This window comes from Ixodes scapularis, unplaced genomic scaffold (assembly GCF_016920785.2).
Source record: "Ixodes scapularis isolate PalLabHiFi unplaced genomic scaffold, ASM1692078v2 PGA_scaffold1__304_contigs__length_218370807, whole genome shotgun sequence".
Taxonomy (NCBI): domain Eukaryota; kingdom Metazoa; phylum Arthropoda; class Arachnida; order Ixodida; family Ixodidae; genus Ixodes; species Ixodes scapularis.
Window position 1 is genome coordinate 67,988,551 of NW_024609846.1, and position 20,776 is coordinate 68,009,326.

General features: G+C 47.9%; 2 protein-coding genes and 1 long non-coding RNA gene across 4 annotated transcripts; all 3 read right to left on the minus strand.

Annotated features, from left to right (window-relative positions):
• Positions 1-887: 887 nt before the first annotated feature.
• On the minus strand, positions 888-4,020 carry LOC115310147. 2 transcript variants are annotated; one of them, XM_040499793.2, is made up of 3 exons: positions 2,511-4,020; positions 2,318-2,419; positions 888-2,224 (listed from the first exon to the last, which is right to left on the minus strand). In XM_040499793.2, exons 1-3 carry the CDS (start codon positions 3,910-3,912, stop codon positions 2,076-2,078), a joined length of 1,653 nt encoding a protein of 550 aa, XP_040355727.2. In that variant the 5' UTR covers positions 3,913-4,020; the 3' UTR covers positions 888-2,075. The 2 variants fall into 2 exon arrangements, with proteins under 2 accessions (XP_040355727.2, XP_040355725.2); XM_040499791.2 differs by having other exon boundaries at positions 888-2,419.
• On the minus strand, positions 1,115-2,071 carry LOC121835745 (the record flags this gene model as incomplete). The annotated part of the gene is made up of 1 exon (XM_042290218.1): positions 1,115-2,071. A coding segment is annotated over one exon (957 nt), but the record flags the coding sequence as incomplete, so codon positions are not given.
• A 13,117-nt stretch (positions 4,021-17,137) lies between the features above and the next one.
• Positions 17,138-20,154, minus strand: LOC121835942. Its single transcript, XR_006077720.1, has 2 exons — positions 19,877-20,154; positions 17,138-17,263 (listed from the first exon to the last, which is right to left on the minus strand). It is a non-coding gene; the product is annotated as an uncharacterized LOC121835942 (long non-coding RNA).
• Positions 20,155-20,776: the final 622 nt, after the last annotated feature.

Consider the following 20,776-nt stretch of genomic DNA (forward strand, 5'->3'; position numbering starts at 1 on the left):
TGCGACACCCCGGCCCCTCCGATAACGGCTCGACCAGCGGCATCAATGCCCGACAGTTTACGTCATCTCATTTTGTTGTTACACCACTGATACGCGAACACACGGTCACATCGGCGATAATTCCAGTCTTCTGTTCACAACCCACAACACTGCCATCACGATGTCGCTGACACGAAGAAATACAGAACCACGTTGACGATGTTGCTGACACGCAGAAGAATCGCGTTGAACGCCGGTTGGCACTCGGCACGGGACAACGGAACCGAACTCAGCACGGAAGGCACCCAGGCAGCCAGCAGGAAAACCTGCCTTCCTTGGACGCAGTTACCGCGATTTCCATAACGTCGAAAACGTCGACACAGTTCCTCGTGGTTTCGCTGCTGTAGTAGTCTGCCGTCCGCCGGCCGCGGCGCGTCTTTTCCGGGATGAAAGATGCGGTGGCGCTGCAAGCAGTCGGCGTGCTACCGACGGGTTCGACGGGCGCAGCTGAGGAGCAGCGAGTTTTTAGTTTTGCGCGCGTTTGCATTTGACTGAGTAAAAGTGGCCTGCGTTGCCGCCGCTCTAGTGGAAAACTTTTTGCCATTATGATGAGATCAATTATAGTTGTACAGTTCACTTAACAGCACTGGCATTACTGTTATCTGTGCAACATAACAGGTTCTCGTAAAAATATCCCAGTAAAAACACACCATAGTTTCTAACGGTTTATTACAGACACACAGTGGCTGTTCTTTTTTCCAGACTACATACCACAACGAACACAGAGTCACCATTAAAGCAGCTTATTTGTAGCTTCAGGAAAAAAAAAAAAAAAAAAAAAAAAAACACTTGCTTATAATTAGGGTTTTGCCTTTTCGGAGTTAATTTTTTTTTTATCTCAAAATATCTTTTTCTTTTTTGGGAGGGGGGGGGTATTTTTTTTTTTTTTTTTTTGTAGATTCGGTGTTTTTTGTGTAAATTGGTTATGACTTAACCAATTTACACAAAAAACACCAAATCGGTAAAAGAAAATTAAGCCCCGAAAAATAAAACAAAAACACTCCCACTTTCGAGGGGAAAAAAACTGAATAAACTCCGAAAACGCAGAACCCTACTTATAATACACGCTTTCATCTTACTTCAGCCTCCATTCTTTCAGTAGCTTCATACGCTCCTGTTTCGCCATCCTGTCATTGTTGAGCGCCTTCGTGTAAAATCGAAAACGCAGAAGTACATAATACTTGATTACACCTGTTGTTATGGTGTGTTCATGTGCTAGACAACCTAATGTGGGAAACTCTACTTTCACCAAGAAGGAAAAGAAGTCCTTAATGCTCCTGGAGTGGAGCTTGTGTAAGCTGAAATAAGTTGTGAAACTATCTTCAAGGAGAGTTATAAGGTTCCTAAGGGGGCCAGATGGGTACATCAAACCTCCATTGTCGAAGTGGGCTGTAAATGACGAAGCCTGATCCTCTTCCATGGCGGTGTACTGGTCAGTTTGCAGGAAGGATACACAAACCTCACATGAAGTCTTGTTCACTGTCTTTCTGACTACATATCCAGCAATGTAGTAAATAAGCAAGTCATTGCTTTTTTCTGTTACGTAAGCACTGTGGTCTGACGGCGTGCAAGAGCTGAGTGCTTCTTCTGCGTCATTAAGCTTTCCTTTGTCGATCAGCCCGTCCAAAATGTCTATCGCTCGCTCCTTGTGCAGCTCTGATCCAACGTTTGAAATGAGAGAGCTGATCAGTTCTGGAGAGCAGTTGCCTGACTTGGGTGGCCTGGCTAGATTGTAAAATGCGAGTGCATTGACTGTGATTAAGAACTGGGCAGCAGTAGGGTGATCGTTTGCACCAGATGACTGTCGAACGACGCCAAACAGGTTCTCAAGCCTGTCCTGGCTCAAATTCGCTGTCATTATATATTTAAACCCGATTGTGTTGATGTAGTCAAGCAGATGTAGCGTGCTTTCAATTGTCACATGTAGCCCTTCTGCTGTGCTAGAACTCAGAAAGCCACTCACAGTAGATTTCGCGTGGCTTTCCCACTTTCTCAGGTACTCCAGGAACTTTTTAAGAAACTGGTAGTTTGGCGAGCTAGCGTACAAGGCTGCCTCGACAATGATTTTGTTGCCTCGACAAAATCATCGACAAAATGATTGTTGCCTCGACAATGATTTTGGCCAAGGTGTCAGCTTTAACATTTCCACGTGAAGCAAACACACCAAGGACCTGTGTCCACTGACCTAAGGAAAGAAGCCAAAAGACAATAAATAAAAGTTTTGTTTCACACCTGCAATGCAGCACAATAAATGCAATAGCAGAATGGAATCGCTTACCTTGGAAAGGTTGGAACAGAACAACCATCCCATGATCGCAAACTTGCCCCTTCTGTGATTCTGGAGTAAACTGTGCGAGGTCAACGAATCCCTCTAAGTCGCCTAGAAATGCAAAACAAATGTGCATATAAAGTACACAGCAGAGACAAACACTATAGCAGTGAAGAGCCACAACTTAAGAACAGGTTCTCACCAGTTGACTTGACATCCAAGTGCTCTGAAATCTTCATCTCATCAAACACAATGCCTCCATGGCATGCAAACTTGTCCATACATTTCGTCTTCTCAGAAAGGGCTTCAAATATTTTTTGGTTAAAACCGAAGCCGCCTTTGAAGCCAAGAATCCGCTTTTGCAGGCACGTCCGTCCAGGTAGGGCAAGTATCTTGTGTCGTCTAATGTGTTCATAGAGTCTCGGACTCTTCATACGCATTAATATGCATTCAAGAAGCCACTCGTTCGTGTACTGCATGCCCTTTGCCGACTTACGTCTGGCAGCTTCAAAGCAAGCTGTAACAGCAAGCTGCTGTTTCGAAGGCAGAGCACTCATCCTTTGTTGAAAGTCTGTTTTCGACAGCTGCTCGTTCTCGTTTTTCATGCTCTCAACAGCACTCTGTGCTTTTGCCAATTTCCTCTTCAGTACCCGTAAAGCACGGCTCTTCGAAGCTGATTTTTTTGCTTTGATGATTCTTTTCTTCCTGGAGGCTGCATTTTGGCTCAGTTTACGCATATACTTGCACGCCAAGCAGGGCGATTCAGAAATCAGAGAGCATTTTGCTGAAAAGTAGCACCCATTGAAACAAACAAAAGTTTTTGTCATAGGTTTCAGACCATAGCCAGGGCACAGCTTCATGCTTCCGATCTCGTGCAACAAGACTTTGACGTCATTTGCGCTGCTTATACTTTGATTTTTGATTTCCTTTCCACAAAGATAGACTGTTGCTTTTGGAGTTGAGCCCTGTGGCGCAGCAAAATCAAGCACAATGCGACGGCTCACGTGCAAAACACCTAGAGCACCTTCCTCACTCAAATGGCAATGAGCAAAGGTTATTTGATCTGTGTTGCCGTCGAGGTTGATCTTAGTCCACGGAGGTGCAGGCAGCAGATCAAGGCACTCGCGAATGAGAGCAGTGTCCCGAGAAGCATCACTAACGGGCAGGTCAGCATCAGGTTGCATTTCTACATCCACGCAGTGCCTCTTGACAAGTGGCAGTGGCACCTGATCACACAGGTTACGTTCCTTTCTTTTTTTAGGCACTGGCTTCGAGAAGTACTTGGGCGCGTCCGGAAACACGCTCGGCACAGCGTCCTTCGTCAGCTGCGGCACACTACGTGGTAGCTCAATGACTTGCCCTTGGACGACGTTCTTGAAGGTTCGTTCGATGAACTGGGGCTCAAAGTGTCTCTCACACACGACGCTGGCTTCGCCGAGGGTTCTGTCATCACGCTTGATTTTGCACGCCCACTCTTGCAGCCTCGCGGAGTCTTGTGGAGTTCTAAACAGCGAAAACTTTTCTTTGCACGAGCGGTATCCACTCCTGCAGCCAGGCACGAAGCAAGTGCTGTCGCGGGACTGTCGCTTTCTCCCCGACATCATGCGTTGAGATCTACGAAGTGACCAAAAACGCCAGCCATATCAGCCATTCTACCTGCAAAACTACACGTGGAGCGTGGCCGGCGTGGCTGGCGCGACCGGTTTGACAGCACGCCGATTCTCCGCAGCGCCCTCTACGCTGTCATCATCGGCGCGACACCTCGCCCCATTCGCGACTCCAGCGACCTATAGGGGGCGCCACCACCAAACAAACATGGCGGCTGGGTCCAGGTCGCGTCGGCTCGGCCGGGCCGCCTGAACGGGCGGCGCATTCAGTTTAACAAATTTTCTTTTGTTTAATGCCCAATTTTATAGGCGTTTGAACTGAGACGGTTAAATGTAGCCGGTGCGCATAAACTTGCCGAGCGTAGTTTTGTTTTGCCGGTGTTTTTTTGTTCTTTTCATGTCAAACTTTCGTTCCGCGGAGACTTCGTTCAAAACCGAAACTATGGGCTCCGGAGAAACGGTAATAGGCTCTAGTTAATTTTGATCATCTAAAGAAAACGGCGATGGCTACAGTATTGTTCCACCGAGAGTAATTTTTAGCCAACTCGCATGCCTCGACCATGCGACTTATCTGTCCGAGAAATCGAGTTTTTGTGCGTATCCGCGTCTAAGAAACAGCTCAAGTCGTCTGCTCGGTCAACAACACAGGCTGCAGGAAAATTACGAAAATTAAGCAAGCGCTTCTTGAGCCAAGGAGCATGTTAACCCGCTGGCTCTTCACTAAGCAGCTGATACTCGTATTTAAATTCAGGTTTTAGTAGCAATCGAGAAGTCATTTTGACCAGCGAGTTATGTATTAGATATTACGTACTATGTTCCACTAAAGCGATATTAGTATATTCTTTGGGCTGAAATATGAACTTAGTTGACTAGCTATCAGGTGACCTGCTGAATATAAGTATATTACTATGCTTAAACTTAGCCAAATGGTTCTAGCCGGTAGCACAGAGACGAATGCGGACAAATCGAAGAGAGTCTTCATCGGAGATTCACTCAGAACCTCTCTGCATTGAACTTGACTTCGAATCGTGAACGGATAAAATGAGTATTTTTTGTGGCCGGTCAACCTGAACAATGTTGACGTATATTGCTGCTGGCTTCGACGGGGGTATAATATAAATATTGGAGGCGCGATAGATCCTAATGCCGTGGCAGCTTCTAACTTTGCGAGACGCGTCCACCACCTTTTGAAAACAGATAATTTCTCTTATTAATCATTGGCAGCGAGCAGGTTTCCCCGAATCAAGTAATTGCGAAATTAGTCCAACTCCTTCAGTGTGGTCCAGAGGCTTTTTCGGCGAAAAGCAGCCAAAATGAATAGCCAACGCATTGGCCGGCGGGGGTGGTTCAAACTTGAAGCTAATCGAGCACGACCAAACTCAAGAAAAGCAGCTATCGAACCTTCCCATTCACTTGACTGCAACATTGGCGTTCCCTCCAGTGAAACACCTCGTCTGTCGTTCATAGTCCACTGTTCTACATCCTTATAAAGAAACCACTTATCAGTTATCAAGTAGTCGTCACTTTGAATGTGATTCAAGACAGACAAGGAATCAAAACGTTTTTCCGTGATTCCTCCCCATCCAAGAAATCGAAAGCACGCGACCGTGTGTTGTGGAGTAAACGGGCTTTCAGACACGTGATGGAAAGAAGCAATCTATCTGAGGCTTCACCACACTAATGAACACTCAGGCAAACTTAAGAAATTTTCGGACCTTTGTTGAATTACAATGTTCGCCACCGCGCCGACAACACGTGTCCGCGAGAGCCACCAGAGACGCGGAGAAGCGCGGAGCGACCTGGACCGGCTGGTTCCCGGTTTTCCCGCTTGGCGGCGTCCGTTTTGCTGGAGTCGCGAATAGGGAGAGGAGCGCGGACGGCAGACTAGCCAGTATTCCAGGGTAGTTCCGCGTGTGTCCCGCAAATTGGAGACGGCCGTCTTACCCAGTGTATGTAGCGCTGCTGGCACTGCTCCGGAACTTCGCTGTTTCTAGCGGCTTCGTTAGCTCGTTTGATAAAATTAGTGGTAAAAACGTCAATGCAACCGAAATGTTCTGCACGTTTGGACTAGAAGACGGAATTACAGGCGGCCTTCGCTGCCGCTGAAGCTCAATCAACTCAACATTAATTTATTAAACAACGTGCGCGATGTGCTCGAAAAACGAAACCGAAAGAAAACGAGTCGGGAGGGCGAAAGCTTTCTCCGGTCTGCCTGGAGGAGGAAAACGTCTCGGAGAATAATAAGGACTTTAATTTTCCTTTCATCGGTCTGGGTTTGTTTATGTGTGTTTTGGTAAACAAAAATTTAAAAAAAAACTTTACAAAAAAAAAAAAACAAAAAAAAAAACGTACTTTTCTGGGGATCGAACCGTTGACCACTTGGTCAGTAGCGCGATGTTCTACCCCTGCGCCACCTAAACAAGGAGGAACTCGCCCTCCTCCTTTCACCTGAACTGCCGTTCCTCCCTTCTCTGGGCAACTTGTCCGCAACAAGGAGGAACAGTCGCTTTTGCTACCTTTCTCCTCCCTTTTTTCTTAGAGTGCACGCTTCTGCATGCGTGACAGTTTGAGTTGGTTTGAGACGCTAAAATTTGTACTACCCAAAACAAGTCCTAACAAGTCTTATTCGCAGCACCCTCTGGGCAGCGCAGGAGGCCCATGGTCCGTGCTCCCCCGTTGCTCCGTGCCTCGTGCAAAGCCAACTGCGTGAGCAGGGCAGCGAGCGGGCCCCGTTGGGGGGGAAGGGGGGGGGGGGGGGTAGCTTTGGCATTTCGGGAGGGGTTTCCACCCCCCAAACCCCCCCTCTGCCTACGCCACTGCTGCGATGTCAAACGTTGGTTTGGTTACGACTTGCCCCAATTGCAAATCGAAGATCGCCCGAAAAGGTCTGCGTTTCGTCATCCTCGGTACCCAGCATGTCTCCGAAGCGGTGCTATCGTGCACATCGCACGTCGGAGTGGCGTCATAGGAAATCATCCCCAGGTCGGCTGTCCGCCGAAGAATTTCAACCTCTAACGGCGTCAGGTCCTCGAGCGTAGAGAACTCCGCCATGATCGAAGCTCGAATGACAAAGAAATTCGGCCGATGCGGCTACCTACCTCGGGATCACTGCGCGACGGAACGTCGTCCAACGCCATTGACCCGAGATCCTTTTGATAAGCGTGCGAGGACCAATGAGAGTGGTTTCGTTTTCAGATGGATCCGAGGTTTGGCGGCCTTCAATTACATTTTTATTAAAGAACTAATCACCGTATGACTATACCAGTGATGCGATTGGCGTAAGCCATTTTGGCGCACGTTTCGGAGCAACGTCCAAAACAGTGTTTTGGAGCAGCAGAAGCGGCTTTTGGAGAATCCAAGACAGTGTTTCGGAGCAGCTAAAGTGGATTTTGGAGCAGATATTCTTAGGAAAATAAAAATATTCGTTTTAAGAGCTGTACAAACGAAGGGCACTTTGTGTTGTGTTGTCTTCTGATGTGACGTGTTGTGACGGAACTCGCTGCTTCTGTTTTTACTTGCTCAGACATCCCACAAGTGTACTATCGGGGAAAAATGAAATGCGAACAGAGGAGCGCGTGGCTCGCGGTACAGGCTGCGCGAACTGGAAGTGAGCCTAGGGGCGAGGGTGCGTGGTACTTCGATGTGTTCACGCCCCTCGATTGGCGCTCCCCCAGCTTCGGCAGTGCGCGTCTCAGTGCGCTGAAAGCTGTCACCGCTGTCTTTGCCTGCTCGGCGAATGCGGCGAGCTTCTTTGCACCGCACGCGCTGAGCCAGCAAAGATAGCGGTGATGCTTGCAGCCAGTGGCGTAGCCAGGATTTTATTTCGGGAGGGGTTCAACGGCATCTCCTCTCCTCTCCCCTCCCCCCCCCCCCTCCCCTCCCCTCCCCCCCCCCCCCCCCCCCCCCCGGTCAATGACGGAGGGTGAGCTCGCCGACACGGACGCTCAGGCAAAGATTAGGGAGACGCTGTTAAGATAATACGGGTAGCGCTGCATTGTCATTTTTAAAAACGGAGCAGGCTTCATTTACAGAAATACGGGCGGGGTGGCTCACTGTTCTACTGTCGTCGTAATTGCGGCCCACCAACTTTAAACGCTTTCTCACAACACAAAACTCCCTTCGCTTTTCGAAGTAGCACCGCAATACCAACGCGTAAAGGCCAGAGAAAACACAAAAATAGCTATACTTTCACACACATACAAAAAAAAAAAAAAAATAAACAGCAAAAAAAAAAAGAAAAAAAATCTCGACACTGAAAAATGGGAGCAACCGACCACGCACAAACACTTTAGTCTTTAGGGGCCCATATTTAGGCCGAAGGTAATTCTGAACAATCACAAAACCAAAATCTATTATCTATTAAATGTTTAACGAATTCGTGCTACAGAACCAGATGCCGAAGGAAAGATAGTGTTATCTTTGCTAGGTCGTTTTATCTTGCAGCGTGATCCAAAGGCAGCAGCAGCATATCCTCGGGGTAAGAAGAAGTCATCAGTCCGAACTCGTCGTTCCGTCACTCGGAGAAATGACATGACGCACCACAAAGAAACTACACGCCGAACGTGGAAAGGAACTTGACTAGCCTTGCGCCTGTGCGTAGTGAGAATATGAAGGCTTGTCTCTTCAAGTTTCTGATGTTCCGTGCAGCGGAGAGATTAACCTAATAGTAATAAGGAATTGCATCGCATGCCACCTTGACATATAAAGCAGAAAGCAAGACGGACTTCATCGCATCCGTGAGCGACGACTTTCGCAAAGTGAGGGAAACTTCGCCAAAAATAGGGGAAATTTTAGGCGTTCAATGCAAGAGGGAGAAACGTGAAGCGCCCGTCACATCTGCGGTGTACAGGTGGTCGCCCTCTGTCCAGAGGCCGTTTTTCAGAACGTCCATCGTCTCCTCAAGATTCTAGTTGCTTTGCCCTTAACAACGGCGGAAGCTGAGCGCTCGTTCTCTTCACTACGACGGTTGGAAACATAGCTGAGAGCGTCCACTTCGAGTGAGCGACTGCTCGGTCTATGCTTCGTTTCAGCTTCAGTTCAAACGCAGTCGATGCTACAGGCGTGAACATGTGGCCCTGAACAATGCTTGCGCTGCACGAACGCGCGTGCTTGGCAGGGACGCTGAAAGCCCTGAACTCGTGCTTGTGGCATCGGCTGCACCTGGATTTAAGCTGAAACGAAGTATAGCGTTTTTGAATGTTCACCGCGACATTAAAGTTCAAGCTGAGGACGTCCGGGATATTTTTTTTTCGTCAACGCAAGCGGCTTCATTTTAATGTGTAGGCGCTTGGCATATATGAGATGATAAAGAGAACCTGTAAATTGCATTCTAATATCACTAGTCAGAGTTACCTATTTATTCGTGGTAATTTCTAGTCGAAAGCACGTAATTCTGATCACAAAAGGTGTGCGTGAGCGCAGCGCCACCCGTTGCTTACAAAGCGATTGTTTTTTTTACAATTCATTTATTATTCCTTACATTACTGACATTGTTTTATATTATCACCGTGTGTTCGTTGTATTATGTTCACATTGGTTTGATTGAACTGTGTATTTAAGTGAGGATAGTTTGTCATATTTTGCGTTGAAATTGCCATCCTTCACCCGACAAATATCTTGAAATATCCGTTCTCTATATATCTGAGATCAAGTTCTGCATCCCATCGAATTAACATGAATTAAGCAATATTGCATATTTTATTAATCTGAGCATTTTCTACCCCACAAACAATTTTTCCGGAAGCCTGTAAGTTGGAGATGGTCCGTGCTCCCCCGTTGCTCCGTGCCTCGTGCAAAACCGGCTGCGTGAGCAGGGCAGCGAGCGGGCCCGTTGGGGAGGGAAGGGGGGGGGGGGGGGGGGGGGGGGTAGCTTTGGTATTTCGGGAGGGGTTTCGACCCCCCAAACCCCCCCTCTGCCTACGCCACTGCTTGCAGCGCACTAAGAGGCGCACTGCTGAAGCTTGGGGAGCACAGACGGAGGGGCGTGAACACGTCGGAGTAGGCCACGCACACTCGCTCCTAGGCTCACTTCCAGGCGGCGCAGCCTGTACCGCGAGCCACGCGCTCCTCTGTTCGCATTTCATTTTTCCCCGATAGTACAGTGCTGTATAGGCACTGCCAAGCAATTTCGAAAAACGCATGCCACCGTTTTACTGGTTCCCGACGTGCCAGATTTTCGTCAAAAGTAAGCAAACGTAAAACAATGAATTGCAAGCGCCCCAGCTGGTGCCTCAGTCACGCAATTATGTTCGCATGCACGTGAGGCCAACTTCGGCAGAGTTGCTGTTGGGCATGCTTCGTCGCGCGAGCGCAGACAACGGCTGTCTGATCGAAACCGAAACCATGCCCCTCAGCTCCGTCGCTAACTTATCTCCAAAATTGTACACAAAATGTAACTTTCGAGCATGCGACAAAAACAGCCCAGTGGCGCATGCTTGCCAGGCCGGCAAACAAGGTACAGCTGCAACGGAAAAAGAGTAGCACAAGTGAGCGATCACCGGAGCGGCAAAATCGCGACACGCGGCGCTATTGCTCCCGATCGCGCCGATAGCGAGAGTGCCAGTCACGTTCCATATCTCAACGCGGGGGCGGCCGGCAGAAAATTGAGGGATAATATAGCTTTCAAATATCCGGGTTTCAGGGTTCAAGACATGGAACGTGACTGGCACTCTCGCTATCGGCGCGATCGAGAACAATAGCGCCGCGTATCGCGATTTTTCCGCTCCGGTCGTCGGTCACTTGTGTTATTCTTTTTCCGTTGCAGCTGTACAAGCTAAACACACAAAAATAAAGAACCTGAGCGCATCGATGCAAGACATCACGAGCCAGCCTCAAAACGTTCTTGGAGCGCTTTGCGCAACGACTGAACTCGAGAAAAAACAAGCGCGCTGTGCGGGTTCAGCGTGCAGACATTGCCTTCTTTGCTTTAGCTCACTTCACCAACTTTATTTCACAGCATATTTTTCACGTACCGAGGTCCCTCTCGAAAGAAAGCCCACCGAGAGAAACCTAGGTAATCAATACATTGACAGAGCAGTCTTTGAATTAAAAATGGATTTTTCTAGTAACGTATGATTTAAACAAGAACAGGAATGTTGATGAACATGCGGCGGTACTTAGTTTCATTTTAGAAAGTACCATATCTGCAGGGATGTGGCGACAACAACATTCGACGTCGCGCGACAACGGTGACTGAAAGGCAGTGACCAAATATAGTTTTCCCGCGGCCGTTGCTTCACCTCACAAAGTAACTCCTGCCGCGCAAAAACGTGGTTTCGTTTCACAGCATGACGGCATGGTACCCGGCACGCTAGCGTCGGAGTGTCTGCACACATCCGCGTCTATCGCAAAAAATATTAAAAAAAAAGAAAAAAAAAAAAAAGAGACGAGAAACGAGACCCACAAGACGACAGCGTGAAACGCGAGATGCCGGGAAAACCATGAAAGACCGGGTGGACAATTGATGCACGTTACTTTGTGCCAGGCGGCCGTTTGCACCACATAACGCAGGCCTGCTCAATTACAGGACTCAGTTTAGTTTCGGTTTTGAAAGGCGACCAAAACTGGTACTTTGGCGCAGGCTTGGCGCAGATTGCCCATATTTTGGCAAAATGTAGCAGGATGTAGCAGGGCTGGCCCCTTGGCGCAGTTTGGCGCAATTGGCGCAGCAATCACATCACTGCTATACTTTTTGGTTTTTAGGGATACTTAGGGCGTCTAATTCAGCTGTCATCATCAAAACACGAACTCAAAAACCACTTGAGTGCCCCTTTAAGGATACTACAACGAAATTTCGGCGGTCATTTTTTGGTCTATATGTGTTCAAAGGAGCAGTATCACATCGAACACACCAATATCTTTATAAAAAAAAAAAAATCACGAAAAGGAATTTTAACACGAATTAAACGATTAGCAAAGAGCACCTAGTGGGTGTCGCTAACGCCTCGTTTGTAATGCCCGTCTAGGAACCTTGACAGCTAGTGACGGTAACCATACGGTAACTGTCATCTTCCCAAGAATTCTTTTTGTGTGCGCCAGAAGTCGCTATTGTGCCCATACAAGATTATAGAAGATTAACCCGTCACTCAAAATTCGCACAAAAGCCGCCGCTTCAGTGGCTGGAACTAGACCCTCTCGACGTCAGCCTCGCCGTAGCTTTGCTCGTCCCGAGACGAACTACGTCACGATTGCGGTGCATGTCACATGCTATCCGCTGGCGGTTCCCCGAGCGCTTGCCATAGTGGGCCGTTTATAACGAAAAATACAGCCACCAGCCTCAAGATAGAAACGTGCGATTGTCATTTACGGATATATTGTGGATCATACTCAACCTATTTTTGAACACGACGGGTATATTTGAAATTTCGTTGAAGTATCCTCCGTTCCCGGCCACCCCTTCGGAAAAAGGAGCGCGCCTCGCGCCCTGGCCCTTTCTAATTTTGAACTGGCCCCTTTAAGCGATGGCGCGTCACCGCGACGGTCGAGGGTTCAAATTTCCGGGGACGCAAAATGGCGAGCGCTGCCAACCGCAATAAAACAAACAAAAAAGACCATCGACAAAAAAATGCAATATACTTAAAAAAAAAAAAAAAAAAAACAGCGGTTCTAGCACCAATCGTCTGGTCATGAAACGATATCGGGTTGGAATGTTCATGACTTTACAGAGGCGTACTGGTTCTAGTACTCACACGGACCGCCGCCACTGATTCAGAAGCTTCTTGGTCGCGGCGAAATTGCGAGGATAAAAGGGGACTATTTCCTTTAGTCTCGCCTTCGCAAATAACTGTCGGATCAAAACCACCCGCCTGACGACCGTCGAGCGCGGCTCATGTATTGGACACAAGTCCGTGTGCACTCCGGCTCGCAACAGACACTCGGGTAGTGGCTCGCGTTCAACCACTGCGGTGATGAGAATAGTCGAACATTTACAATGCCTGGAGCTGAGCACGCGTTTTCTACTTCGCCGACCCGAGCGCGTGGTTATGGTTAACATTGACAGCACAGGATAGGCACCAGGCCACGTGTTCTGGATGAACGATGCTCATATCCCGTACGAAAATGTCAGATTCAGGCCGGAATGAAAAATGCCGGTTCCGCCTAGACCCAAAATTGGAGCACCAGTTTGTATCCAGCCTGGAACCGCGCAGTTCCAACCCCAGTTTTAAACCCAGGACCGTTGCAGCGCCGGAATTCCCGCTGCGCGCTCACCACTGGACTCTACAAAAGAATATTGTGTTCTGCCCTTAGCCGTTACAACCGAGAGATCGTCGCGATTTCAGACCCAGGCGGACTGGGTCTGAAATCGCAGTGTCGGTGGGCAATTCTTGCGGTCTCTCGCAGGTGACGTGTTAGGGACAGGCGCATCCGCTACGCAGGCGCTGCGAGCGGGCGTTCTTCGCGCGCGCTCCTCGCGTTGTCTGTTGCAGTCGGCGGCAGTGCTCTCCCCCCCCCCCCCCCCCCCCCCTCCGAGTTTAGGTTCTTCGCTCTCGTCGGACTGTCGGCCGGCGCTCGCCCGGCGGCGACGTTCGCGTTGCGGGCGCACGGATACTGATCAGTGTTGCGGAATGGGCACCCCCATTCCATTCCAATTCCATTCCGGGGAATTAGAGTTTTCGATAATTCAATTCCTTTCAATTCCTAGGAATGGAGACACTGAGCCCATTCCCGCTCCTGGAATGGCTAAATCGTTCCCATTCCATTCCTTTAATTCCTAAACGTAAAAATTGGCACTTGACAGCTACATTTTGTTGCCGGCATGAGCAGCATAAAGCTGACATTATCAAATGCAGACAATTGAAAAAAAAAAAGAGAAAAAAAAAACTAAATTCCTCAAAACACTGATTTTTGCTAAGCGGACCGCTGACGGCAAAAAGTGTTTATTTACCATGTACTGCAAACATCGAGAAAGCCCCTTGATATGTCAATGCTTGTTTAAGACATCGGTCTCGCGACCACATGGCTCGCAACAAACAGCAAAACTTAAATCCACTTTTTCTTTTCTTTTTTTAACTTTTTTGCATTTGACTGTTAAGACATACGCGGCCAGCGTGTTTGTTTGATAAGACCATAAAGAATATCCAGTTCGTGCGTGGCACAGGAATAAGTTATATTACTGTATTCTTCAAATACAGCAACACGGCTAGTACAAGTACATCGGTGGCCGAGCGGGCTAGCGCACACCAGCTCGGAGCACGTGGAGCGAAAGCTCGCGCTGCAGAACCCAGGGATCCTGGGTTCAATCCCCACCCCTGCCCGTTTCGATCTGGATGAGCATCGTACCGGCGTACGGTCCTGTATCACTACTGCGTGGTGCACGTTAAAGACCCCAGGCTAGCGGTTGTACTGCACTGGCTAAATTGCTCATCTACAGCTGGGAGACTCGTCGCCCCTGTGAGGCAGACCAAGTTCTAGGCTGTATAAACATACCACACAACCCAACCCACCCAAGTACATTGCTGGAAGCGACTCCACGCGCAGCGGCAGAACACATCCTCTGACAAAATGCAACCTCTGCGGCGCAGCACGAGGGACCGTATAGACCATGTCACGAAACCTGTTTTAAAACGCATAAGTTCACGCTTGCTTTACGAATCTCGATATTTTTTATCATATTCAATTCAATTTTTGGCTGGTTCGCCTGCCCTTTTCCACCCTTCGCATACTCATTCTCATGTTTCCTCTTCAGATGGCGAATAAAGTTCGATGATATACGCCGACTGCACCGTGTATAGTTTCGTTGTACAACTTTCAGCGTGCAGCTTGTTTATTTTCTTCGCGACTAATGTAGAAAAATGTGTTCTACGATGCCATGACTCAATCTGTATTTATCTTGTCTTCTCGTCCAAATTGTGAAGTTCCTCTTCGCGCTGATCAAGTGGCGGGTTCAGGCAGCAGACGGTACCAACCGATTCATTCTTCTACCTCGGTGTCGGTTGTTTGCGTAGTGGCGGCAGGTCGGGGAGTCGGCGTTGACAAAGCTCTTCACATCAAGATACACTTAACGGGGTAATACCGCACCGTTTGAATCGACATTCCCCGTGTTTCCTCATTAACACCGTCCAACTGACTTCTCACCGCCTCAAATAGGGTCCAGAACAAGGAGCACGAATGCAGACCGGACAGCCGAGACGCGCGGAAGCCAAAACCTCAGTGGCAGCTACCACCCAGCTCTCCTCCTCAGTTGCCTTCACAGCAACAGTCGCACCTCGTCTGGCGCGGGACGGTCTTTCTGCAGGTCTAGTCAGTTCGGTCACACCAAGAGCAGCGACGATAGTCTACTTCACCTTACGATGGACCTCAACAGACAGCACGAGAGCCATCGAAACGAATCCAGTGCTTTCTGAGTGTCGGGTGACCCTGCAGTCCCGCTCACGGTGCTGGATTGCCTAGGGTGACTCGCAGCGTCCGCAGTGGTCCATCGCAAGGTGAAACGAAGTATGGAGAGACTAAAGTCAAAGGAAATGAGCGGGAATCCGCTAGCTTGCTTGTAACCCCAACCCACTATAACATAAAACACAGAAAACAAGCATCGGAACAAAGACCAAGTAATAGGCGGACATACAATACAAATGCAGTACAAAAAAAAAAAAAACAAGCCTCGGAGCAAAGCGCAAGAGGAGAAGAGGGAAGTGAATCTCGCTTTGTTTTAATGCCGAAGCAAACCCACATTTCACACTTCAAGGGAGTGCGCACGAATGAATGTGAAAGGCAGCAGGGTTGGCTGCCTGCTAAACAACGCGCCTCGAACTATAAGAACACAGTACCTGATCATCTTTCGACGGCGCCCAAGTCAACGAGTTCTGCGAGTTATGAGTCGCTTCCGCTCTTAGATCTCACTCAGTCTGTGCGCGCGCGTGCATTCTACAAGCCGTCGCAACAACAAAAAAAAGCATGACAAGAAGTACGATGAGGAGTTGTGCATGGCGGTTTCTTTCTTTGCCACTCCCTTTTCTTTTGCTTGGTGCTTGGTTTCTTGTTTCGCTCTCGTGTAACGCCATCGAAGCCAGACGCCTGCGCGTCCGTGAAAGGAGCCACGTTACCCCCCTTTGCTCTTTGCTTTAACGCTTGTTTTTTGTATTGCATTTTTTTGGCGTATAAGTCGGCTCCACGCGGGCAAGCAGTTTCCCGCTCATTTTATTTCTGAGCAACTGACTCACTGACTGGCTCGGATTAGCTAACAGTAAACACAAAAAAAAAGAAAAACAAAAAAGAAGAACCGTGCCCATTCCATTCCCGGCAAAAGGCACCTAATTCCATTCCCATTCCATTCCCCTCAACGTTGCCGCCATTCCATTCCCATTCCATTCCGGGGTCGTGAAAATGCGGAATGATTCCGGAGTCATTCCAACTCCGGAGTGGCAACTCCGCAACACTGATACTGATGCACCCATTGTTGCCCTGGATGGATACCCACTGACCTCGGCTTTGGATCTTCATAGTATGAAGCTGCCGACCCATTGCACTTTGGCTCGGCATCTGGATGCGCTTGGCGCTGGTGTGCTTGGTGATAATACCATAATACTTGGACAACTAGGGATACCGCTTGCTTGTCGGAACTTCCCGATGCGCTGGATACTGTGCTTGTGCTTGCTGTGTGTGTGTTCCGTGCACCGTGCTTGGTGACGACGCCTGGACGACAGTGTGCGCCTCCGGAATTCCCGCTGTGCTCATCACTGGACTCTACAAAATATTTCGCTCGCGATTTCAGACCCAGGCTCTTGCGCCTGGGTCTGAAATCGCGACGATCTCGCTTACAAGCCAGGCTAGATGCCTGGCTTGCAATCTACGAGCGAGGGATTTAAGAGTTAAGGGGAAGCTCCTTTTACCACATTCTACTTTAGCAGAGCGAACACTGAAGAGAGGCCGCCTCCTCCCCAGCGTTCGCTCTGCTAAAGTGGAAGGGGGTGGGAGCTCGAGCTCCCCCTGAATTCTTAACCTGTAACCTAAGAATATTTCATGTTGGTCCCCCATAGCTACAGTGACTTAAACATCACTTTTGTGCCCATTGTGACTTATCCTTAGTTCCCAAGTTTTTCACAAAGATGCTTCTCCCCTATCTTTCCTATTAGCACCCTTCGTTTCCTAACAAAGAATCCTTGAACCAATACCCAAATGGGGCACCAGTTCTTTGCAAAGGGGTGGATTGTGTAGTATGTAAGTAGTTTGTGATAGTATGTAAGTGATTGCACAAGACTTCAACCACGCAAACAAACAATGTGCTCTATTACTGCGAGAATGAAGAATACTGATCATCATGTTTAATCACATTTATCTCTAGCTCCTAGCTCAATGGTGAGAACCCACTAGACTCATGTGGATGCAGGTCTCCGGCTGTTGTGGGCCGCTCGTCCTGCGAAGAAACACAGTGGTGAAAGTTTGAAACAAAGATTCATAACAAAAGTAAACAAAAAGTTTGATTACTCTTTATATGACATTTGTAGAACTCTCAAAGGGGCACCAAACCACTTTCTGCTATAGTCTTTTTATGGTCACAGCTCAATCTGTAGGCTATAAGCACCTTAAAGGGATACTTCAACGAAATTTGAATATTCCCGTCGTGTTCAAAGATAGGTTGAATATGATCCACAATATCCGTAAATGACAATCACACATTTGTATTTTGAGCCTGGTGGCTGTATTTTTCGTTATAAACGGCCCACTCTGGCAAGCACTCGGAGAAGGCCCAGTGGAGACCACGTGACATCCAACGCAATCGAGACGTAGGTCGTCTCAGGACGAGCAAAGCTACGGTGAGGCTGATGTCGAGAGGATGGCCTAGTCGTTCAGCCACCGAAGCGGCTGCTTTTGTACGAATTTTGAGTGACGGGTTAATCTTCTGTAATCTTGTAGGGGCACAATAGCGACTTCTGCGACACACAAAAGGCATTCTCGGGAAGAGGGGAGTTCCTCGTTCCCCCCTTCTCTCGTCGTGGCCGGGGGCTAGACAACATCCGTCACTAGCTGTCAAGGTTCCTAAACGGGCATTACAAGCGAGGCATTAGCGACATCCACCAGGTGCTCTTTGCTAATCGTTTAATTCGTTTTAAAATTTGTTTTTGTGACTTTTTTAACAAGATATTGGTATGTTCAATATGATGCTGCTCCTTTGAACACATATAGACCAAAATATGAGTGCCGAAATTTCATTGTAGTATCTCTTTAAGAAACAAACATTACATACATGTGTGGCTGAGGTATCAAAAGATTGATTATCTAGGAACTATCGTGGACACCAGAGGGCGTCGTCGCATGAGAAAGGGCAGGGATCTGACCCTCCCTGGTCCAATTGCACCACCTGATGTCAATCTTTTGATTCTGATTTTAATATAGAAATCGGCCTCGCATGAATGCAATGTTTGGTTTATACACAAACTCATCTCTGTTACGTCACGCCGTGGTGGTGGCGCGTTGGGCGCACTTCCGGTCTGGGGCTGTGGGCGAAACTCCCCATTTGATACGTGTATTTCTGCGTTGTTTTAAAAGGAAGCTGACAAAAACCTGCCTTTTCGTCACACTGCCGTGACTGGGGCTGCTCCAAAGGAGTTGCGGAAGGTTTGAAGATCAGTTTTCATGTGTTCGGTTCGTCCGAGAACGTGAATGTGTGCCGTGACATTGGAAAACCAGACGCCGTCAGACCACGATTGCTTGGGCGGGAAGCACTTTGGGTTGAATTCACGTATACTTGTGGTCATCACATTCATTTGTTTTGTTCCAACATGAACGCCGGAAAACCATCAAGTTGTGCGGACTACCTGCGGACTAAGTTCAGTGCGTCTTCAAGCTCGAACGGCCGCCAGATCATTCAAACTGTCGTTCTGCTCTTTCAAGCGCTTCTGCTTGTCGTCTGCTCTTTTAGACGACACTGGCCTGTAGACCAAATGTTGGCACGGTACTTGCGAAAAGAAGTAAGTGCAGGTCTCAAAAGACTTAAGTTTGAGGGTTGGTAAGCAGGCTCGATGTAAACAGTAGATACAAGGAGATGTTGATAATTGGTACCGGTGGCCATCACCGACTTGTTATGCCTGATTCACTTGGTCCAACTCTGCTTGCGATTTTCAGTATCGACGTCGACCATCTCAGCTACGGTTCATACTTTTGTAGCCCGAGCACCGTCGCGACTGAAAATTGCGAGCAAAATCTCATCATGCGAATCAGGCTTTAGCGTACATTCTGCGGCGTTCATGCGGAATGAATCACTGCATGTCATATCATTCACGCAAAGTTTTGCGGTGTAACGAGGCTCGGTAATTTCGCTGAGGCCGCTCAACTAGTCAGACACTGACCAGGAAGACCTAGAATCAACAATTCAAACGCGAAAAAGGGCAGGGGGACTCACACCGACGCCGACAACATCGCATTTCAATGGTTTGTTTATGGGCGACGGCGAGCTTCTTGCTTACGCTCCATCGCGCATGCGTGGCAACAGTGGCGTCCGCTACGAGCGCTCTGGTTTGTTTGTAAAAATGAGTTGGTGTATTGGGATGCTTTGAGCTCATAGATTAAGTCATGACCATGAACAAACTATCACAGAAAGTAGTTTAGTGCCCTTTTTAAACTCTTGTAATCCTAAAAAAAAAATAAAAAAAAATGTGCAATTGATTTTTAAAAAAAATGATTAGAACAGCAAGAAGCATGCTGGATTTGTGTGTACATGCGCTGCACGTGCTTCCACTGTGCATAAGATGAAGAAAATGCCTACAATAAGGCAATGATTATGTCAGGTGCCCAGTGCCATTAGTTTAGATTTAAGCTCTTAAAAATTAGTGCTATGGACACCAGCCCCTGTAACTACACACCAGGAATGTTTTTGGTGTTCCAATTATTTAGTAAAAGATCTATTATTGTCTTAAAACTCAGGCTTTTTTCTTTTTTGGCATGAATAAACAAGTTTATTGCTATCCACACCAAAATTAACGGGGTTGCCTCAAGTACCTAGGACGATGAATGTTTTCTTTTGCCTCACCTGTCCCACTAGACAGCTCATAGGAGAAGTCCTCCTTGACAGCCTCATAGACAGCATCTTCAGACAGTTCTGGTCGCTGCCTCGACAGTTCCTGGTACCTCTCCACAAACCTAAGTCGGATGACATGAAATAACGTGCCTCCATCAGTTTGTGGAGACAATAACCGAGTAACCAACTGGCAAGTTGGAAAAAAAAATAGATTGATCACTGGTTTTATTGTGATCTCGCGGGAGAAGCGCACAGCCCGAGCTCTGCGAACCCATGCTCGCGCTTCTGCTTCTTTTGTCCTGCTCTATTTATCCCCGAAGGCATGCTCCAAGTTCAAAACATTACAAACCGAAAGGTGGAGTGGGAATGCAATGCAGGATATGCACAGCAGATATGACAAGCTGAGCAAACACCAGCTCATAAAAAACATTGCAGTCTAGCCTCACGTAAGTGCCATCTGCTATGAGTTTCATAATGGCCGTTTCTGTTTTGTGTGAGAAAGTATTGTAGAACAGGGGTCTCAAACACGTGGCCCGCAATGCTTTGGGAAGCGGCCCGCAAGCATCCTGCGGCTGCCAGCTCCCGTTCATATGCCTCGAGTGTCACATACGCCATGAATAATAGTTTATATATCGTCAATTTAATTTCGCTCAAAAAGGAACTCTGCTTCTGTAACGTGTTCACGTGTCGTTTGCACTATTCTGCTTATTTTTTGGACAGAGTATTCCTTCATCAAATTATTGGCTTCTCATTATTTTCCTGTCTAAATTAAACCGGAGTAGCAATACCACCACTAGGCTACAAGTGCAAACTCTTTGCCCAAGGAGGCACCCCAGCTGCACAAACTCTTGATCAGAAGAAACTGTCAAAAATAAAGCTATAAGCTCGGGCTTCTAACTGCCAAACAAAAGC

Coding starts and splice junctions, on each gene's coding strand:
- LOC115310147 (XM_040499791.2), bottom strand. CDS start 3,912: ATGATGTCGGGGAGAAAGCGACAGTCCCGCGACAGCACTTGCTTCGTG. Junction 2,420..2,510: donor CTTGGATGTCAAGTCAACTG/GTGAGAACCTGT, acceptor TTGCATTTCTAG/GCGACTTAGAGGGATTCGTT.